This window comes from Micropterus dolomieu, linkage group LG19 (genome assembly GCF_021292245.1).
Source record: "Micropterus dolomieu isolate WLL.071019.BEF.003 ecotype Adirondacks linkage group LG19, ASM2129224v1, whole genome shotgun sequence".
In the NCBI taxonomy this organism is placed as follows: Eukaryota; Metazoa; Chordata; class Actinopteri; order Centrarchiformes; family Centrarchidae; genus Micropterus; species Micropterus dolomieu.
This window is the reverse complement of record NC_060168.1, coordinates 7,503,708-7,524,665: the sequence shown is the minus strand read 5'-3', so window position 1 is coordinate 7,524,665 and position 20,958 is coordinate 7,503,708. Positions and strand designations below refer to the sequence as shown.

Sequence of the window (20,958 nt, the reverse complement as noted above, 5' to 3'; positions counted from 1 at the left end):
CTCCTAATATTACGACTTGTTTTTCTTTACATGTCAGAGAACACAGATATGTGGGAGAGATTCTGAATGTGCAGAGTTTTGAACATGAGCAGATAAGTGTTTCCCATACGTTCATTTATTTGGATCGCCACAATATCAACGCTGACCGGCACATATTTCAAATCATATTTGATTGCAGAGCTGCAGGCAGCGAGTATTCGCACAGCACATCCTCTTGTTCGTCCCTCTCACTCTCTTTGCCTCAGTTATGATAAGTTATTAACAGATGAGCTAATAAAGTCCAGTCAATAACTGAATTAAAACTGATTAATTTATCACTGAGATGAAAAGGGGCCACAAACACATTTAAATAGGTTACTTCCCCACAAAAGACACAAAAGAGGAGGTAAGACTAAATCACGTGTGTTGACAGGGATGATATTAAATAAGTTGATCTACAGGAGAAAAATATTTAAAAGCAATAAAGAATGCCTGAGAGCCACACTAAATTATATTCCATTAAATTTTATTTATTTTGAATCACCTGCCACCTGAATTTTGTGTTTCCCTTTATATAATAAGAAATTTCCAACATAAATTGGTGCAGAAAAAGCAGAAATTGGAGCAGAGATTTTACCAGAATGCAGGAAATTAAGTCTTTAATGCTCAAAATTGTCTGGGGGAGGACCCCCATACCCCACATTTATTAAGTGCCCCATTCAAGAAAACAGTCTCTGGCTTCACACACAGTTTCTGGGAGGAACATTCACTTATTTTCACATGGCTTTTTTGTTACCTGGGAAAGTAATTAATATGTTGTTTGTCATTCAATTATGTTTTTCGATGTTTTTAATAAAAATAGTACAACAACAATAAAATAAAATAAATTAACAATATTCAGGGCAAATAGCCAACATAGCCTGGATAATGGACGGGGGGGCCTAGCCCAAAAAAGGTTGAGAACCACTATACTACAGCGTTAGTGATAAGACAAAATGTGGTCAGCATCACAATACAGGAAACACATGAAGATTTTGAGTTAATAAAGGACAACTTCCCTAGTAATGTTATTTGTGGTTTATGAGTAACATATTAGTGACTCACTAGATTTAAAATTATATGAAAGCCTTTATATGAATATGTAATCTTCTGTTCAGCTAGCTATTTTTTGTTCTTACTACTGATATTTAACTACTTAAAATATACTGCGATTAGCCACAACATTACGACCACTAATATTGTATAGGTCCCCCTTTTGCCACCAAAATAGCCCTGACACATCCACTAGACCTCTGAAAGTGTGCTGTGGTATATGGCATAAAGTCCTGTAAGTTGCGAGGTGGAGCCTCCATGGATTGGACTTGTTTGTCCAGCACATCCCACAGTTGCTCGATTGGATTGAGATCTGGGGAATTTGGATGTCAAGTCAACACCTTGAATTTGTTGCTGTTGTGGGGGAAATTTGATATTTTATATATGTTTACTGTTTTACCTTTTATGCTGCATTATTATAGAACCATGTTTCACTGTGTGGCTGTTTGATAATTTTATTATGTTGCAGCTATAACTGCAATGTGAAGGTTCCCATGGGAAAGTAGCTCATTAGAGGGTTTCCATATATGACTGTCCTTGATGAGCCTTCATCTCAGGGCAGTTGGTCCCTACTCCCGTCCTCCCTAAGACAGCTGCGTAATACCCTTATGGTATAAAGTCACCTGTTTCTTCACTGGCTCTTTGTCTTACACTCTACAGACTGTTAACACTCTGTATGTCTGTATGACCCTTTGCAAAGAATAAAACCCCTAAAGACGTCTGGGTTGGACTCTTTATTTCAGAAGACTCACTAAAGGACAAATTTCCATTACATTTGGTATCAGAAGTGGAATGGTTTGGCAAAGTTTGTCCAGGACCTGAGATGCCCGGCGACTGATCACCCTGGAGTATTGTGTTTCAGCCTCCACCTCGCTGACTTAAGAGACAGGAGGGTCGACCGTCTGCGCCCCAGACCGTTGCCACTACCATCTCAAAAAGAGTTGGACCTATGTTGTCCTTATGCGGTGAGTAACTGAGATAAATAAAAAAATGTTGTACATGTTACTGGATTTCCAATAAACACTTATTAAATGCTTAGAGTGCGCTTTTGATTGTACCATCTCACACGCGGATCCTTAGTTAACAGGGCCGAGCAGAATAACAAGGGTTTTTCTCCGCTGTTAACTGGTTGACAGGGCCGAGCAAAATTATTGCAGATTCTAGCCGCTTTTTTGACCGGTTGAACAGGGCCGTGTAGAAACAGGGGTTTCTCCGCTGTTCTAACCATTTTGTGGTTTGAGCAGGGCCGAGTGGAAAAAGGGGTTTCTCTGCTGTTCGAGCAATTTTGGAGTCTTAAAAGGGCCGTGAAGACTCCGCTGTCGACTGCTTTTCACAGAGTTTGTGGCGTAAACAATCTGGATTTACAGTGACGACTGTATCTAAGGAAAGGGTTTGAGTCCCTAGGTAAAAGACCTGTACAAGCAAAGAATGACAGTGTGGGAGATAGGTAGGATAGGATTTTTCTTCACCTTTAATACGCTGCATGCAAAAGATATATGGTGAAGACCCACAAAAACATAGAATAATGGTTGAATAGATTCTGTTTTCCTATTCCTACTCTTTATGAGGCAATTACAACAGATAGAAGAGATGTGATTTTTTTTTCACTAGGTATAGAAAGAAAGAAAGTGTAATTTTAACAGAATATAAGCATTTGAAAGCATTGTCCACGTGGAACGCAGGATCAGAAAGTAGGAGAAGGCAACAGGAGTATGCCAAATAAATGCCTTATAGTGAGGGTGACGGAAGGTGAGATACATACATACATTAGAGATTAAATGGGGTTGTGTTAGAGTAAAACTGGTAAACTGAGTGGGAAACAGCTCCTAAAAGAACCAGCTAACACATTATATCTTCTTTAACTGAGGTACACAAGTCATGGAATACATTCTGGCTGATCCAGTCCTGGACTCCGTTGCTACTCCTCCAATATGCTCCAGTCCGAGAACCAGCCCAGGATGAAGACTATGCTGAGGTTAAAACTGCTGCTGAAACATGACACTGTAGCCATAGAGATGATGAACTAATCCACCATTAATGACTTACATAAGCACTGTTCTGGTCCATACACTGTGTTCCTCAAACTATTCCTGAACCATTTTTGCTTTGTGGGAGGGCTCATTATCTTGCTGAAGGAGGTCACTGCCATCAGGGAATAACTTTTCCATGAAAGGGTGTCCATGCTTTGCAACAATGTTTAGGTAGGTGGTACATGTCAAATTAACATCCACATGAATGGCAGGCCCAAGAATTCTCAGCAGAACATTGCCCAAAGATCCACATGGCCTCTGACGCTTGCCTTCTTCCCTTAGTGCATCCTGGTGCCATCAAAATATTGTGGTTTCAGATACGTGTTTTTCAACACGGATCTGAAACGTGTTTTTCAACACGGATCTGAAACCACAATATTTTCCTCACCTAACTTAAGGTGCTTTTGTTGCCTGTATTTCCAAATGTAACTGAAACAGCCCAGCTTGAAAAAATATTGTCTGATCCATTTATACTCTTGACAAATCAAGAGTACAACAGTGACACTGTTGCCTATTCACCGCAAGGTGAGGTTTTATTGTTTGTTTAAAATACTAGTGTCACGTGAGTCATTTTATCCTGGCACTTCTTTTATAATACTGCATAGTTTGATAGCAATTATGGTTTTATTTATATTTTATATGCACTAAGATTAAGCAATTTGAAAAAGTTAAGCAAAAGGAATATTGAGAAAGTAACTAAGAAACGAAGGAATTCTGCAGGAAGAGAACCTACTGTGCCGTGCAGAAGTAACGCAACGGAAGAGAATATTGTCTACATATCAATATATAAACTGACAACATAATAATATACAACAACAAAGATCAACAATCAACAACAAATATGTGCGATGTGCCAGGTCTGTGCCCGACACGAGATGAAACGGTATTTACATGTGCAGAGACATTTGTATCATTTGCAAGGGTGGAGTGTCAGTGGGGGACCCGGGCCTTGTTAATGAGGCTAGTTGCAGACGGGAAGAAACTGTTTTTGTGGCGAGGGGTTTTGGTCCTGATGGACCGCAGCCTCCTGCCAGAGGGGAGAGTCTGAAACAGTTTGTGTCCGGGGTGGGAGGAGTCAGCTGCAATCTTTCCTGCTCACTTCAGAGTCCTCGAGGCTCGCAGGTCCAGAAGAGAAGGAAGATTACAGCCAATCTCTCAGAGCGAATGATGCGCTGCAGCCTGCCCTTGTACCTGGCAGTGGCAGCAGTGTACCAGATGGTGATGGAGGAGGTGAGGATGGACTCAATGATGGCGATGTAGAAGTGCACCATCATTGTCTTTGGCAGGCTGAACTTCTTCAGCTGCCGCAGGAAGTACATCCTCTGCTGGGCCTTCTTGGTGAGGGAGGTGATGTTCAGCTCCCACTTGAGGTCCTGGGTGATGATGGTGCCCAGGAAGTGGAAGGAGTCCACAGTGGTGACTGGGGAGTCACACAGGATGATGGGAGAGGATGGGGCTGTGCTCTTTCTGAAGTCCACAACCATCTCCACCCTCTTCAGAGCGTTGAGCTCCAGAAGACAGTGCTCCAGATGGTCGATCTCCCACCTATAGGCGGACTCGTCCGCACCTGAGATGAGCCCAATGAGGGTGGTGTCGTCCGCAAACTTCAGGAGCTTGACAGACAGGTGACTGGAGGTGCAGCTGTTGGTGTACAGGGAGAAGAGAAGGGGGGAAAAATGCAGCCTTAAGGGGATCCGGTGCTGATGGTCCTAGAATCAGAGACATGTTTTCTCATCTTCACGTGCTGCTTCCTGTCCGTCAGGATGTCAGTGATCCACCTGCAGGTGGAGTCAGGCACGCTCAGCTGAGAGAGCTTGTCCTGCAGCAGGGCTGGGATGATGGTAAGTACTTTGGTTTATGACCAAATACCTGTTAAACTTATGGCATTCCCATCAGCATCAGCTGTACGTTTGTGCCAATAAGCAAATGATAGCATGTTTCAATGCTAAAGTTAGATGGTAAACATTATACCAGCCAGTATTAGTATTTCAGCATTGTCATTGTGCACATGTTAGCATGCCAATGTTAGTATTTGCTCGAAGCACTGCTGTGCATAGGGACAGCCTCAGAACTGCTAGCTTGGCTGTAGTTTCTCAGTGTTATGATTCTATTTGGGAACTCACAGCAGTCAGTTTCAGATATGTGTTTTTCAACATGTATCTGAAACCACAATCTTTTCCTCACCTAACCTAAAGTGCTTTGTTGCTTGTATTTCCTAATGCAACCGAAACAGTTTGAAAAAATATTGTCTGATCCATTTATACACTTGACAAATCAAGCGTTCTCACCATCTGGGTAAGCTACAACAAGAAAATTACATTATAAAAACAGCAGAATGGTTTACAGCCACACAGCCACAATTGGAAGAAAGCATGGGCAGATCCTTAGCCAACATACAGGTTTTGGTCATATAATTAGAATATCATCAAAAAGTTGATTTATTTCAGTAATTCCACTCAAAAAGTGAAAGTTGTATAATGTATACATTCATTCCACACAGACTGATATATTTCAAGTTTTCATTCCTTTTAATTTTGATGATTATAACTGACAACTAATGAAAATCCCAAAATCAGAAAATTAGAATATTACATATAATACATATATATTACATATATAATATTAATATTATATATGTTTATCCAGTGCAACACAACACAACACAATCTCAGATCAAATATGAATGAAGATTCTGTTACTTCATTGCTTATTATCTGCCTCAAACATTTTAGTAAACACATTAAGTGTACTGTTGAGCTATAATTTGAGAAAGTTTGTGTCCAGGGCGCCATTCTTTTCTTGCTTGAAAACGGACCAAGCACTGCCACAACTTGCATGCATCACACATATCATTGCTCTGATTAGTTGTCTATCCAATGGCGACCAGAGGCATTTTGGTCTTCGCCCCTTTCACAAATGAACTGAGAAGTTCCAGACTAATACACATTTGCAAATACAGTATCTCACAAAAGTGAGTACACCCCTCACATTTTAGTAAATATTTGATAATATATTTTCATGTGACAACACTGAAGAAATGACACTACAATGTAAAGTACAGTGAGTAAAGTGCCAATATTTTGTGTGGCCACCGTTATTTTCCAGCACTGCCTTAACCCTCTTGGACAGGTTGACATTGGAGTCCTCTTCCACTCCTCCATGACAACATCACAGATGTCAGAGACCTTGCACTCCTCCACCTTCCGTTTGAGGATTCCCCACAGATGCTCAATAAGGTTTAGGTCTGGAGACATGCTTGGCCAGTCCAACACCTTTACCCTCAGCTTCTTCAGCAAGGCAGTGGTTGTCTTGGAGGTGTGTTTGGGGGCGTTATGTTGGAATACTGCCCTGCGGCCCAGTCTCCGAAGGTAGGGGATCATGGTCTGCTTCAGTATGTCACAGTACATGTTGACATTCATGGCTCCTTCAATGAACTGTAGCTCCCCAGTGCCGGCAGCACTCATGCAGCCCCAGACCACGACACTCCCACCACCATTCTTGACTGTAGGCAAGACACACTTGTCTTTGTACTCCTCACCTGGTTGCTGCCAGACACGCCATCTGAACCAAATAAATTTATCTTGGTCTCATTAGACCACAGGACATGTGTAGTGGGACAACGGTGTGGATTTGTGTATTTTATATTAAATTAATTTGGAGCTACTCCAAATTCCTCTTTTCCTCTCCCAGAGAGGAGCAGGGGGATTAAAGATCAACTTCAACAGACTGCTAAAGAGACCCCAACGGAAGGGGGGTGGAAAGTTTCTTTTTTAAGTGCTATGCCTTGTTGATCATAAAACTGGTGCTTTTTTTTGATTCCGAAGCTGATAACGCGGTGCCTGACTGTTAAACTGACAAAAGGGGACACTAACCAGCGATTAGCATTTCCCTGAACAGCCTATCAAAACTGCCCCCCCCCCCACACACACACATGTAAACGTGGCAACTGACCTTGATCTGCGTTTCATTACCCCATCAAAGGGATACTACTTGTCTCACCTAAGTGTGACATAACCCAGGACAGCCGAACTTTAAATAACCAAAGACTGCAGTCTCCAAAGACCCAAAGCATTTGTTGCTATCTGTTGTTGATATTAGTGCTGAAAAGAATCTAATCTAAGCTTTCCTCATGTAACCTGAGCTCCCCCAAGTGGACAAAATAAGTATTACACACCATCGTCGGAAATGCCGTTAATGTATAAATGTCACCCACTTATCCTGACCAATAATGTGACAATTGTTTTCCTGTTACCAAATGCTTAACTTAGAACGGACAACCGTTTGACCATTGAGGTTTGATTGTGGAAAATATTTGATTATAATACGCGCAAATAGATTTTTTTTTTAGACATTTAAAGTTTGGAAAGGCAGCCCCTCGGGAAACCGGAAATGTTCATCCCTGCCAAGAGAATTGACCTTTTAGATATGAGACTGATTGATTGATTTAAGATAATTTAGCGATTATTAACTAACTGATCACTAGTAATAATTGTATAACATGCATCTACAGTCTACTACAAAACAGAATTAAAAAAACAATAGCCGCTTTATAGCAGAGAATGTTAAGTTTCCAAACAAATAATAGCATTATGTTTATATGGCCATGTTTAATTCAGTCAATATGTCTAACATGAAAACAGAGGAGTGTATCATCAGCATAATAAGAGAGAATTACATAAGTGAATTAAATAACAAAGTGGTAGTAGTGGACATACCCTTTGTATTGTGATAAGGGCCAGTACTTTAAACTTCCAACATTAGTTTTAACTTATTTTATTCTTGTGCAAAATGGTTGAAGGAAAATTAACCACTATGTCTGCAAGTTAAATTTGAGATTTGGGTTAATTTGGGTTAAACTCTAATTGGATGACTAACATCATCTTCTTTTTACCTCAGGAAATCTACAAATTGCCATTAAATCCCAATATTTTAGTTCAACATTTTGGGAAATGCGCTTGTTTGCTTTTTTTCAGTTATATTAGAAGATTGATAGCACTCTTATGTTAAGTAGGGAACTAGAGATGGGAGGCGATTAGCCTAGCTTAGCGAAAGACTAGAAATGTTTACAACATATAACTCCATCTAAAAACCACCCCACTAATCCAAACTTGTTTTTTTGTCTACAAAGGAATATGTAGGAATTAAATTAGCAAAATACAATTGGTAGAGACAACCAGCAAACTCTTTCTGCTTTTTGTCTTTATGCTAAGGTAAGCTAATTAATAAAAAAATAGCCCTCCAGGCTCTAGCTCAGTACTCAGAAAGAAGGTGAATAAGCATATTTCCCAAGATGTTTCAGTTTCAAGTACTATGTTTTTATGTAGTGAAATAACATGCAATTACTATTTCCATTTGATTGTGTATTTTTACCAAAACATTATGTTTATTTATTACTTTATTTTTAGGCTACACATTGTCTAGTGCTTAATTAATACTGATTTGGATGCCTTTTAAGTGTTCTATAATTTAAATGTCTTCTTCAATTTGTTTCCATTCACTGCAGATTCACTGCAATTTTTTTACTAACCCCTACGCCCTCTGCTCTGTTTCTTGCGTTACGACCCCCTAAAAAAATAAATCTTAAGAGGGCTGCCGCCAAATGCGCGAAAACAACCGACATGTTTGTTACCGGGGCTGCGGTAGCTTCAACATTAGCTGCAGGACCCGACGTATTGCAGGTTCAGGCACTAAAGAGTTAAGGAGAGCTGTGGCCACTGCCAGGCAGTGGAGGAGGCATGTGTTAGCAAGTGTCAAAGTGACAGGGCTGAGTGAGAGAAAGTGAGCAGGTGGAGAGTGGATGTGAAGCAGTAAGCATGGAGTAGGGTCATTTACACTGGGGATGATGGGGACATGTAGGCTATCCACCACTTTTTGAAAGCATTTGTTAAAAATGTTCTGAAAAATAGCTTGAACCAAGATATGTTAATTAACAAATAAAAATGCTATGAAAAAGGTTTATTTGCACAATAAGCAATGCAATGTAAAAGAATGAATTGTCACCTGGCACCTGAATTGTGTGCTTCCCTGGTGCATAAAATGTCTCCAGAATGCAGGAAATTAGGTGTTTAATGCTCAAAATCTTCTGGGGCAGGACCTCCACACCCCCCCCATCAACTATTTCATCAATACATTTTTTTTCCTAAATAGTAGGCCTATTAAAATATATTAAAATATGTTCTTGTCTTGTTGTCATGGCCCCAATCTTGTGCAATGTTATGTCTCATGGGCTAAGTTTTTCACACCCCTAATCTGAGCCCTTAAATGGAAGGATGGTGTATTGGTGAGGGGTGTCCGACCGATTTTGGTGGGCCACCTGGACCAAAAATGCCAGGGCCGTTTTTTTGTCCCAGTCCAGCCCTGGTTGAAAGAAAGGAAAGGAAACAGATTGCAAAGAGACTCTGGTTTAGCAAGAAAGAGGAAATGAAAACAGACAAGGTGAATGTAGGGGAGAAGTAAAGGAAATAAGAAATAACAATTGCGTTAGACGACAGGCATCCAAAATGTATAAAACAACTCATATCATTTTTATTTGCTCTCAGTTAAATTATTTCAACCAATATATCCAAAAAATAGTCAAAGAAATGAGCAGAAATCAAAAGACAACCACTATACTGTATATTGCCATCGAATATAACAACTCAAATAAGTAATTATTGTCTCAAACAATCTCAAATATCCAGAATTCATTGGTTCTAATAAGACAATGACAGTACCTCTGTATAAATTCAAAACATTATTCACTTTGCTTAAATATTATGGTAATAATCTTGGTTTCTTAAAGCTCACAAAGAAGAATGTGGTCTGGTTCAGCTTGGCATCTGGCCTTGTACGCAGTCAAGCCCCCTTTGGCTGACTGGAAATGGTCTCTGCCAGAGTAACATGTTTAAAACATCAGTCTGATAGCAGGGTTGTACTACCATGAGCGTCCTTTCCATCCATCCATCCATCCATCCATTGGGCCATACATCCATGAAACAAGGGCTCTGGATCTCGCACACTTAATGTGGGTATTAACAGAAGTTGTAGGGAACAAATCACCGTCATGTACTGTATAGGTCTATGCATAAGTTATGGAAGCTGTACAGAGATTATTGTAAAAACAAAGCCTGCCAAAACATGATCACCAACCTTCTAGAAGGATAAAACTCTTAAATAAAGCAGAAGAAAATAAATAATAACAATGTTTTTGGAGGGATACCTCCTTTTTTCCCTTTATCAGTTTTTATCATTACTTCATGGTCGGACAGAAAACAAATATACTGTATCAACATAAGATGTTTATTCTCCTCCATATTAAAAGAGGCTGTGAGAAATGACTGTGTCATTTACTCTTTTATCTATGTTTATTTGATTATTCTTTTTTATCTAAATGGGTGGTCATGCAAATAGAAAAAGCCAAGTCCTTTTAGCTTTTCGCTTGGTGGTAAAAGTTGGAATGTCACCTCTTGGCAAGTTCACCTCTTGATGAGTTGACAAGTTGCTGATTACTGGGTCACAAGGTGATGAGCAGGCTGGTTTGCAGTCTCATGGTGCCTTTTAGCATCCGCCTAGCTCAAGAAGTTACTAGCCTTTTAGTTAGCTAGTTTTAACAACTAGCTTCCATGTACACCAGCTAAAGTTCTGTGCTTTCTCAGTAACAAAGTTAAGCAATTACTTTACGCATCACTTCTTCGATATTGTTGCTGGATTCCATTTCTTTTAAGTCAACCATTTTAGCTTCTAAGAACCAAACCAGTTAGCTAACTAGCTAGCTAGCCCGGGAATTGTATTTCAAGAGGTTGACTTGTTGTTTTAAGGTGGACTGGTATTCCAAAATCATTGCTTGAAGTCTGCCTCGTTTACTGACAAGCCACCTAGTCAACAGGTAGATCAATATACTGAGAACTCAGTTAGGTGGATCGACTAACATTCCAAGATTTCCAAGATTACGCTACTTTTCAGTCGACCAAAATTTCCGAGTAGTTAAGCAGCTGACAAGTCAACTGTTTTTTCCACATACACAGCTGGGGTGCGAGCAGACTCCGATTACAAAATACTTTGTATTTTTTGTGCTCCGAAGTCCAACTTGGTAGCTTGTTCAACAAATACTCCTACTCCAAGTAATCCTGTCTGTGGATACCTACTCATTGTTTAGGTATCCTGGACCTGTTCATTGCCTGTTGTAGTTTATTACATCCACATGTCCATACCAGTTTACAAACTTTATGCTCCAGTCCAACGGGTATGACCAGTCATGTTTCCAATGGTCATCTTACATATCAGTTTGTATCAATCTGTAACCAGTTGGTAGGTCCAAAGCCAGCGTACAATCACTTTTATAATGTGAATACATCCGTCTGTAAGCAGTCTGCTGCTGATGGGATCAAGTAGCCCAAAACTAGTCCAATGGCAGTCTGCAAGAAGTCCCTCCTGAAAGCTATGGCTATACACATGTCCAAAAACCCAATCAAAACTAGTCAACCAACCAGTCTACACCATGTTCAAAGCCATTGTAAAAGCAGTCTGTAAACCGGTCTGTAATCCAGTACTAGTTGAGCAGTCCTTCTACCAGATGTCAGAGCTTAGTTCTCTGCTGGTGAGTGGTACGAAGGTGCTGTTCAGGTGAAGTTCTGGCTTCTTCCCAAGCGTACTGCTCTGAGGCACCTGGATTAAAAAAACAGCAATAACAGCAGTTATTAGAAGGAATGTCCCCCACACCACACGTCCAAGCAAAAATCTACCCTTAAAAAGAGAAAACAGGGGCTGCATTCTACAGTATATACAGTACTATTACATGCGAATAGTGCACCATGCCTCATATATGACTATACTGTAAATGAGAGCTATTTCCCAGTCTGTTGAAATAAATACACATTATAGGTTGGATATTATGAAGTTACAATTTTCTTTCTACATTTTCTTTTATCCAAACAGACCTCTTGTTCCCCAGTGAACTGCTCTGAACCCCTGGGGAGAAAAGAGGGGTTTTATTTTCAATGTGATAAAACTCTGAGTACATGCACACAAACAACAGCACGGAAATTCAAAAAAGGATACACTGTGCAGATGTTGGATGCTATAGAAAAAAAACACTAAAGAAGTGGTCCTGTCTTTTCTCCCACCTGTCCATTCAGCAGTGTCATAGGGATATTGCAATAGACGTGGCGCCCCCCAGGACCCAGAGTGGAAAACTGCACGGTGGAGGGAGGGGGGAGGGGAGGGGACAGTGAGGAAGGCTGTGGGGGGAGCTGGAACTCGTAGCTGCGGCAGAAATGCCTCATCTGGGCCGCTGTAGCAGTGTGACCGCCTCCCAACGGCAAGGTCATCTGGTTGTAGTCGGGAATCTCTGTCGCCAAGGCAACCTGTGGTGAGAAAACATGACTTTCTGTTAACTTTGATCACTTCAAGTATTATTCCATAAGGCAATTAAACCTTACGTTCTTAATGCCGACATTCCAAAGAGATTTCCAGACTTGGATGAACTGTGAAAACTGTTCATTTTCAGATCCACATTTGGGGATTTGGCTTTTTTTTGTGGGGTGGGTGGATGTTTTCAGAATTGCCGCCAACCTGTCAAAATTAGTTGTGTGACTCATGCAGTTTTAAATGTGAAATTGATTATTTATTAGCAGTCTATTTGGTTCTTCAGTCCTAGCCTATTCATATTTTCATACTATTCCAGTAGTTTTTGACTTTGCCTGCCACAGAATGTGGGTAAAAAATCTTGCACTGGGGCCCGTCCTACTACCTGATACCCCAGGTTTTAGAAACAGCAAGTCTAAATAACATCAGATTGAAGTAATATACATGCAACAGCTGACCTGATGATGTCCATGGCGACTCTCATTCGGGGGTCCCAAGGAGGCGGAGGTTGTTGTCATTGCAATGGTGGAGACGGTGGTCTGTAGGTCACCAAAGAGGCCCTGTTCACCAGAGTCCATCACCTGTTACCAGAGAAACACAATTACATAGCTTTCACTGTGCAGATGTATACACATGTTTGAGTGGTCATAATGGAGAAATTAACACAGTGATAAGAAAAGTTTTTGAGTACATGTTAAAAGATTAGACTAGCCCTAACCCTAAAACCTACAGTGCCCAGTGTTCTTATGATTAAGGCTAAAATGATAAAAACAGAACAATGCGCGTTTGAAGATGTATGTGTTCGGGAGGAGTGAAGGCTTGTGTGTGCACCAGAGAGACAATATGGAAAGTCTGAACCTAATAAGAGACAGACTCACACATTGTTCCTATGAGATTTAATGACAGTAAGAAAATTATTGAATGACAACATATAGCCTAAATTTACTGAATGAAAGTTAATTTGGGGTAGGTTCAAAAACACTATGCAGGATTTTATAATAATACCATTAATAGTATTTCTTGAAATTTAATCGTGAGACACGTTTCACTTAAAGTGCACCAGTTGCCACACAGTTTATGGCACACCTGATATTAGTGCAGGTAATTTTATGTGTATAGTATGTGTATAGAAAATAACAGTGAGCGATACAACTAAGGGCTCAGGTTTAGAAATAGCAAAAAGGGTGAAATCACAGCCTGTTTTTTTTTTCCTTTGGTCTGAACCATTTTGCTAAAGTTCACTTTGTTGCATTTATGTATTTGGTTCATTTAGGTTGACACTGTCCTATTGCAAGTGAACTAGGACAAGTAAACAAAAGTCACATGGATTCAGGCAGTCCACAAAAATGTCATCCTGTTAGGATTAGGGATTTTGGTGGTGGTGAGGGGTCACACACCTGCTTGCCATTCAGTGCATGTTGCTGAGCATGATGGATGGCTTGAATTCTTCAGCGTTCTTGTGCAATTTTTCAAGAAGGTAGGAAATGTGTTCCTTGGCCCATAATTTTAAGAGGCTTTTCACCAGTTCTTAAGTTCACTGGGTTATACCAGAGTTTCCAAGCATGAATAACTGTAGACTGTCAATGTCTATCTACTTAAACTCACAAAGCCCAGAAATTGTTGAAATTGTTTTATGGCACTATGTAGGTTTGAATGGCACTATTCTCAGCTGGCCTAATAAACAAAACTAAAGAAGTAGACATAACAAAGTTTGAATGAAGGACATTAAGACACTATCACATCTGTGGCAGTTATATAGTTCACTCTATTTGTTTCTCAGTGATAATTCTCCAGTATCAAGCAGCAGGTGAAAATCTTTTTGCTAATCAGGGCACACACCACCTGAGGTGTTAACACATGGTGAACATGTACACATTTTCCCCATTGTGATTTCAATTTTCATACATTACCTGTATTTAGCAGACACTCCAAAAAGGCCATCTGTTTGTGGTGAATGTATGCACCCCAGGGGAGCACAAGCAAATATGCCGACTTAGATAATTCTTGTAGGCACCTGGATTTATATAGTGTTTTTTCTGCATTTACACCTATAGCTATACACTATATGTTTGGTCCATGACTAGAGGGAACAGGGTTTCAGTACATATTCTTTAAGGCAGGTTGAGTTTACCAAACTAATTAAAATTGCACTTTGCTGATACAAATAGTGCCAGTGTGTACATGACTGTGAAAACTGCAAAACCTATTGGAAAAAAATATACCTGACGTCTGGACAACGTCTCTCTGCGTTTAGCGGGCATCTCATAAACCACCTGTTTCCAAAACTTAGATGACAGCTCATTGCTCTTAGGACCCCTCCACTTGATGATGGATAAGACCTGTGGAGTAGAGAAGAGTTTTTTGAGCAGTCTCCTGGGTGTCAAATGACACCCTTCAGATCACACCCTTCTTCCCTGCCTCTCTCTATTCACCCCTCTCTCTGTATACCTTGATTGTGTGTTTAAGTGCTTCCACCTCTTGGTAGTTGATGACATTCTTCAGGTCTGCACACTCTATCATGATCACCTGGACACAGAAACATACAGACATACAGGTAAAGGTGTTTAAGAAGAGAAGGGAGAAATCTCTGAGTAGAGCAACTCTTCAATCAACTCTCCTTACTGTACACAAAGAACTTAACAACTATTTCTCAGATTGTTGTGTGTCCTGTTGAGCTCGTGAATCATACCTTGATCTCCCCAGTAACCAGCATGGAGTGGAGGCGTGTCTCTATCTGGAAGATGCTCCACCCTCTTTTGGCGACAAACTCTGGAGTCAAAACGATGATCAAACGTCTGCTCTGTTCCACGCTGCGAGCTAAGTCTTCAATGTAGGCTGGGAGAGAGAGACATACGGATAATGGCAAATCTAAAAGAAAATTTTGTGAAGTGAAGATCAGTGAAGTGAATGTGTTATCATTATTGTCAATAATGTGTTTTCTCCAGTTTTGTGTTAAGAATTACTGTGACAAGATAAAAACAGGATTGATGCAGGAAGTAAGGTAACAAAGTTAGCTTTTGCTGATGGAATAGTTAAAAAATGTTGGGGGAATATGTTTTCTTGATTGACATGAGACGATTAATATGAAACTCATATCTGTGTGTTAATCATGGAGGTGGAGTCAGAATGTGGTTAGCCTAGCTTATCATAAAAGCTGGCAGCGCTTGTAGAAGCAGCAGCTAATAGCTCCTTCGAACTTTGCTACAAAGTAGTTTTGTTTTTTGTCAGTTTTTATACCGGCTTTATTGCTAAACCATGTGTTACCTCTGACATAAATACGAAGATGAAGACGGGGGTTTTTGGATTAAAGAGCAGCGGACCACGATCCGCCCGGCACAAACAACTGGACCAGGTGCCACGGCGGGTGTGGTGATCGCTCACACAAGAGGAAAGAGAGTCATCCTGGCCCAGCTTGAACTTAATTCTGCTCCTAACGAGCAGGTCTGGACAAAATGGGACTCATATTGACCAAGCAATGGAATTCAGAGACCTGCCCCATCAACATCAGCAGGTGGTCCATGTTCACAGCTGTCAGGGCAAGACTCTGGCAAGATGAGAGGAGGTGGACTCTGTGTTTTGCATCGATGATGCTTGGTGCACAAAAGCAGTCCAGATGGACTCTGTTTCCCAAATGTCAGACTGTTTATTCTGAAGATGAAACTTTCATACTGTCATCTGGTTGCTGCTAACATTCACCCCATGCAAATTCAAAAAATGCACTGTGGAATGTTCGAGGTGTATATGTGTAGGCCCTTTTTATACATGTATATAAATAACTGTATTGTTTTATTTTATTTTATATGTCACCACATTTTAATATAGGCCTACACTTAATTATATGTTGTGTGTGTAGCACAAAGGAACTACAAATTTCATTTTGTTATGCAGCCATCTGCTGTATAATGACAAAAACAACCTTGCACCTTGTAAAGGGGGAAAAGATATAATGGCTCGGTCCAAATTGAAAAAATACACCTACCAGCACCTCTAAAGGACTAACAAAGGACCTCATGTCTGTTTGTACATTCACTGTTCAATTTATTGTTATTGGGGAAATGTATTTACATAGCTACTTCCTGGCAAACAACAGCTGGCTGCAGTGAACAGTACAATATCTTAATTTCAGTGAAGGTGACAAGTCTGGTAAATAAGAAAGCTTTAGTGTTGTTGATAAGTGTATTCAAGTTTTTTGCTAAGCTTGCCTAATACATCTTTAGCTTGGTGAATGCACATAAATCAAGTTGATATTAATCCTTTCGTCTCACTTTGGGGAAAAGAAAAGAAGTATATATCTCAAAATGTTGAACATGATTGTTTTAACATTTGCTTAGTCCAAAAAACTTTCCTACGTCCAATATTTGACCAGCTTTGCTTAGCGACTTTTTAAAGAAATAGCTCAACATTTTGGGAAATATAGTAAGCTAGACTAATTGCCTCAGATATGCTACAGTATGAGAGTGGCGTTGATCTCTTCATCTGACTTGGAAAGAATGTGAATAAATATATTTCGTGCATTGAGAAAAAGTAATTTTTTTTTACTAATGACAGATAAGGAAACAGGAGATTTAACATTAGTGTGAAGGGAAAAACTGCCAGTATCTGCCTTCTTTTTGCTAGCGGCAAATTTCAACTCATTTTGTTCATAAATGACTGGAATGACTGACAAGAGTTTATCGTAGAGTGACAGAAATGCTTATGCAAGAGTTTTGGCTGTGAAACAGCACAGTTAACTTGGCATCCAAGTCATGCTGATTCACCACCATCAGTTTTAGGGAGGGGAATGTGAAATTGGTGATGAGATGTGAAAAGTGATCAAATCAGAGGTAGAGCTACTGAATGTGTCAATATATAAAAAAAAGTCAACATAGAGCCAAAAGAGTTCACCACAGTTTAAAATGCTTCTTTTTATCCTCTCTGTGGCCTTGTGCCAGGCCCAGTGTAAACCCATTTCCAATTATTTGTTTGTAACTTCTCAGTGTATTTTGGAACTTGCCTCGCCAAAATTGCTCATTATTTCTCAAATTTGTGGTTACAGAAAACATCTGAAAGCTGTGTGTTCTGTGAACAACAGATTCGCCTTCAGTCTCTCTCCTTCACCATCTCTTCACTTGCTAACTAAATTAATGACAAAGACTCTCCAGCAACACATTGCAATTTCACGCTCAATTTGAGGGGCACAAATAGTATAGAACATCCCAAAATTCAGTCCCTTTCTTTTTTTCTCTTCTGTGGTTTGCTTTCCCGGCTCTCTCTTTATCTTTCTCTCTCTTTTCCTCACTCTTAACCTCCCCTTCTCTCTCCTGCCCTTCACTTCCTCTTCCCGCTCGCTGCTTTTGAGGATTATGTAAATCAATTAATGAAATAACACAAACCAATGACCCTGTCCCCACATCTTTCTGTTCCCGTTGTTTATTTCTCGCTCTCTTGTTAATTTCGGAGGGCTAATGGAGTGGACAATTGAATTGTGTATTTTCGGTTGCATCAACGTGTTGCTCTGTCAATGGCTTTGGCAAGCAGTGAAAAGGCACCTCTCTCTGTCTCTGTGATTGACTCATTAAGGTTATTTTTCACTCTATGTAACCCTTAGTTCATATGCAGCTTACACATAGTTACGTTTCTAGGTATGCACAGTGGACATTTGTTTTGTGGATGTTTTCAGGACGAAAGCCTCATTTTTAGAGGAAAAATGCCTTTATCATCCGTTGTCAGGATGCATTTTTGAGGTGTTGTTTGTGTTTGTCTTGAGTGTGTATTAGGAGGAGGCATAATTTCGGCTAAGGGCAGATGGTGGTGCATGGCGATGAATGATGAACCATATTAAATAAGTAAATTTATTCATGTATTTTAAGAGGAAATGTTAAATAATGCGAAGAACACACATTCGTTTGTTACTTTGCAGCCACATTACACAAGTTATTTTAGCGACAACACTCTTTTTAAGACATTTTTTGGACAAGCTGAAATGTGATTTTGGCACACAGTAGATAATGGTTTTGGTGGTCTAATGGTTCCATGCATTAGTTTGACACTTCAGGTGAATAAACCAGGTGCAACTGAGACAACTACAATATTTTTAAAGCAATGAGCAAGTATGTTACATATTTAGTCCCCTGAAGTCAGAAAATAAATATATATAAAAAAATTAATTTGATAATATCTTTGATACTGCTGCTAGTTAGGTTTTGATGAAACCTTAAGAAAGATGTGTGCACTGCTCTGCTCCAGTATATCCAGAACTACAGTCATTGTCTTGATAAGGGCATTTCAATTCAATTACATTTTATTTATATACTAAATAACTGTTAGGTGCAGCCCTCCAAAAATCACACTTATTTTAGCTCTTTTTGGTCTCTACCCATTCCTAAGGGGGAAAATCTGTCTCTTTAGCTGCTATATGCTCCACTATGTTCACCAGCTGGTCAATAACTTGTCTGTCTGCCGGTTGGTGGTTTATTAGAGCTTGTTAAGTAAAAACATCTGCCTGTGCTGAATCCAGAGTTGATGAGAGCTGTCAGAGTGAACCATGTATTTTAAGTTTTAGCCAAAACAATCAGCTGAAAGATGCTAAAGTGCTCTGTAGAGCTGAGGGACACTGCAGAGTCTGATGAGAACTTGGAGGGAGTTCATCATCACCGCCACCCATTTTACACTATGCATAGCAATTTGGTCCATTGTTAATATTCAAATATTGGTTGTTGCAGCTTTAATCATCCTCCCTATTGTACAAATAACCAGGAAGGCCGTAAATATTTGCATAGACATAGATAGATGTGTACATTTATGCATTTTTGTATGAATGTGTGTTTAGGGGAATTGTAAATGTGTGTTTATGTGATAAACAGATGAACATTATTACGTTCCAATATAAGTGCTCTTTTCACTGTCCCAGCAGCCAGCATGGCCAGAGATGAGCTAACAATGATGGATGTGTGTGTGTGTGTACTGAGAATACTTGCGAATTTCATAATAGCTTATAGTCTTTTTTCCTTATGCCCTCCAAAACAGACAAAAAAAATTTTTTTTTCATCATTATGTTCAGTGTACATTTTGAGGGAAAACTGAAACCTATCTTTCTTTATTTTAATATATTAGTAAAATGAAGGGGATAGATAGATAGATAGATAGATAGATAGATAGATAGATATTGTGTGCCTTGTGTGCATGTGTAGGCAGGAAGACTTCTGTTTCCCCTTTCTGTGTGTGTGAGAGTGTTTGTCAGGTCAGAGCATTGACAGATAACAGCAATAACAGTAATATTTCCCCCTGCAGTTGGACAGAGACTGTCTGTCTCAAAAGTGAGGCGACACTGTGTGTTTTCCTGCAGTTTGAGTTTGCACGGGATGTTCCTGCATTCACACACAATCATCCACATTCATTCTTTTTTATTCTGACAGAGTGATGAATTGTGGGGGGTTGGGAGCTATACTGGCCCATTGAGACAGGATGTGTATGTTTGTGTGTGTGAGGGAGTGTGGAGGTTAGGTAGATAGTCAGATACTTACTACTGCTGGGTATTAGATCTCTGTCTGGTATAAACAGCTTGTATCCATAATGTTTCTCTAAAACATCCGGCAGGATTTCCAAAGCAAACGTTTCCTCATCGCTGCTCGTCCTGCTGAGGAAGGGAATAACAATTATGGTTCCAGATGCAAAATCAAATGCAAACCCATAAGTTACAGTGTTTTTTTAACACTGAGGGAAATTTATAAAAACTATTTAAACATGCATTACAAACATGCATCTTGGCCAAACTGTTAATCTCACCTCCAAAAGTCACGCACACCTCAAAAACACTTCAGCCAAACACTGGCAACAGTTCTCACTCAGAAAGTGTAACATAAATGAGGAACTGTTATCTTAGAAGATTAAATGATTTGTCACATATTGACTGTACTAAAATATATGTAACAAGAAGAAATCAGAAATGCAGAAATTTGCTTCAGTATCCTTTATAGTTTTTTTTCTATATCACTGCATATAGTAATTGACTTGAAATATAAAAAGATAAAACAAAAAACTAAATTTCAGTGTTGCAATACAGTTTTTCTCAATTGTTTCCACAGTAACACTGGTCCTTGAGCCATAATGACCACAACTCAGATTCATGTACCAACCCCGTGAAACAATTCTGCTACAAAACAAGCACATTTCCTGCTTTACACTCAGACTAGTTCTAAACCACACTTCAAAACACTACACACAGTTTCCCACGCACATAGACGTAAACTATGTAAACAAAACTTATTATATTGCTAAGATTTTCTATCTATTTCAGTCTAGTTACTTCAGAAATGAAGAATATTTACCATTATTCTCTTTTGAACGTGTTTTTAACAGTTTTGGACTCATTGTGTTAGCATTTGAAAAATGTGTTGCAGATACAGTATATAGTGTTTTAGAGTTGGTGGAGTAGTAATGAGAAAAGAGCTCATGGATTTTGGAGAAAGTGGTGAATTATTTTGAAACAAAAAAGTAATTCCTAAAATTTCAGTGCTGCAATACATTTTTTTCCTCA

General features: G+C 39.6%; 2 protein-coding genes across 6 annotated transcripts in view; both read right to left on the bottom strand.

The window, feature by feature from the left end:
* si:zfos-2326c3.2 (traf2 and NCK-interacting protein kinase) overlaps positions 1–20,958 on the bottom strand; it is a 594,814-nt gene that overhangs the window by 43,180 nt on the left and 530,676 nt on the right. The window lies entirely within an intron of this gene.
* Positions 10,216–20,958, bottom strand: part of il1rapl2 (interleukin 1 receptor accessory protein-like 2) — a 478,610-nt gene continuing 467,867 nt past the window's right edge. The window contains exons 12-19 of one of the 4 annotated variants that reach the window (XM_046030693.1): positions 19,946–20,058; positions 15,133–15,278; positions 14,892–14,969; positions 14,666–14,782; positions 12,902–13,024; positions 12,203–12,442; positions 12,017–12,047; positions 10,216–11,744 (exon numbers count right to left, since the gene is read on the bottom strand). In XM_046030693.1, coding sequence (XP_045886649.1) covers positions 11,656–11,744; positions 12,017–12,047; positions 12,203–12,442; positions 12,902–13,024; positions 14,666–14,782; positions 14,892–14,969; positions 15,133–15,278; positions 19,946–20,058 — 937 coding nt within the window. In that variant the 3' untranslated portion in view covers positions 10,216–11,655. Of the gene's footprint in view, positions 11,745–12,016; positions 12,048–12,070; positions 12,443–12,901; positions 13,025–14,665; positions 14,783–14,891; positions 14,970–15,132; positions 15,312–19,945; positions 20,059–20,958 lie in introns of those variants that run through there. The other 3 variants (XM_046030692.1, XM_046030695.1, XM_046030694.1) reach the window with 3 other exon arrangements.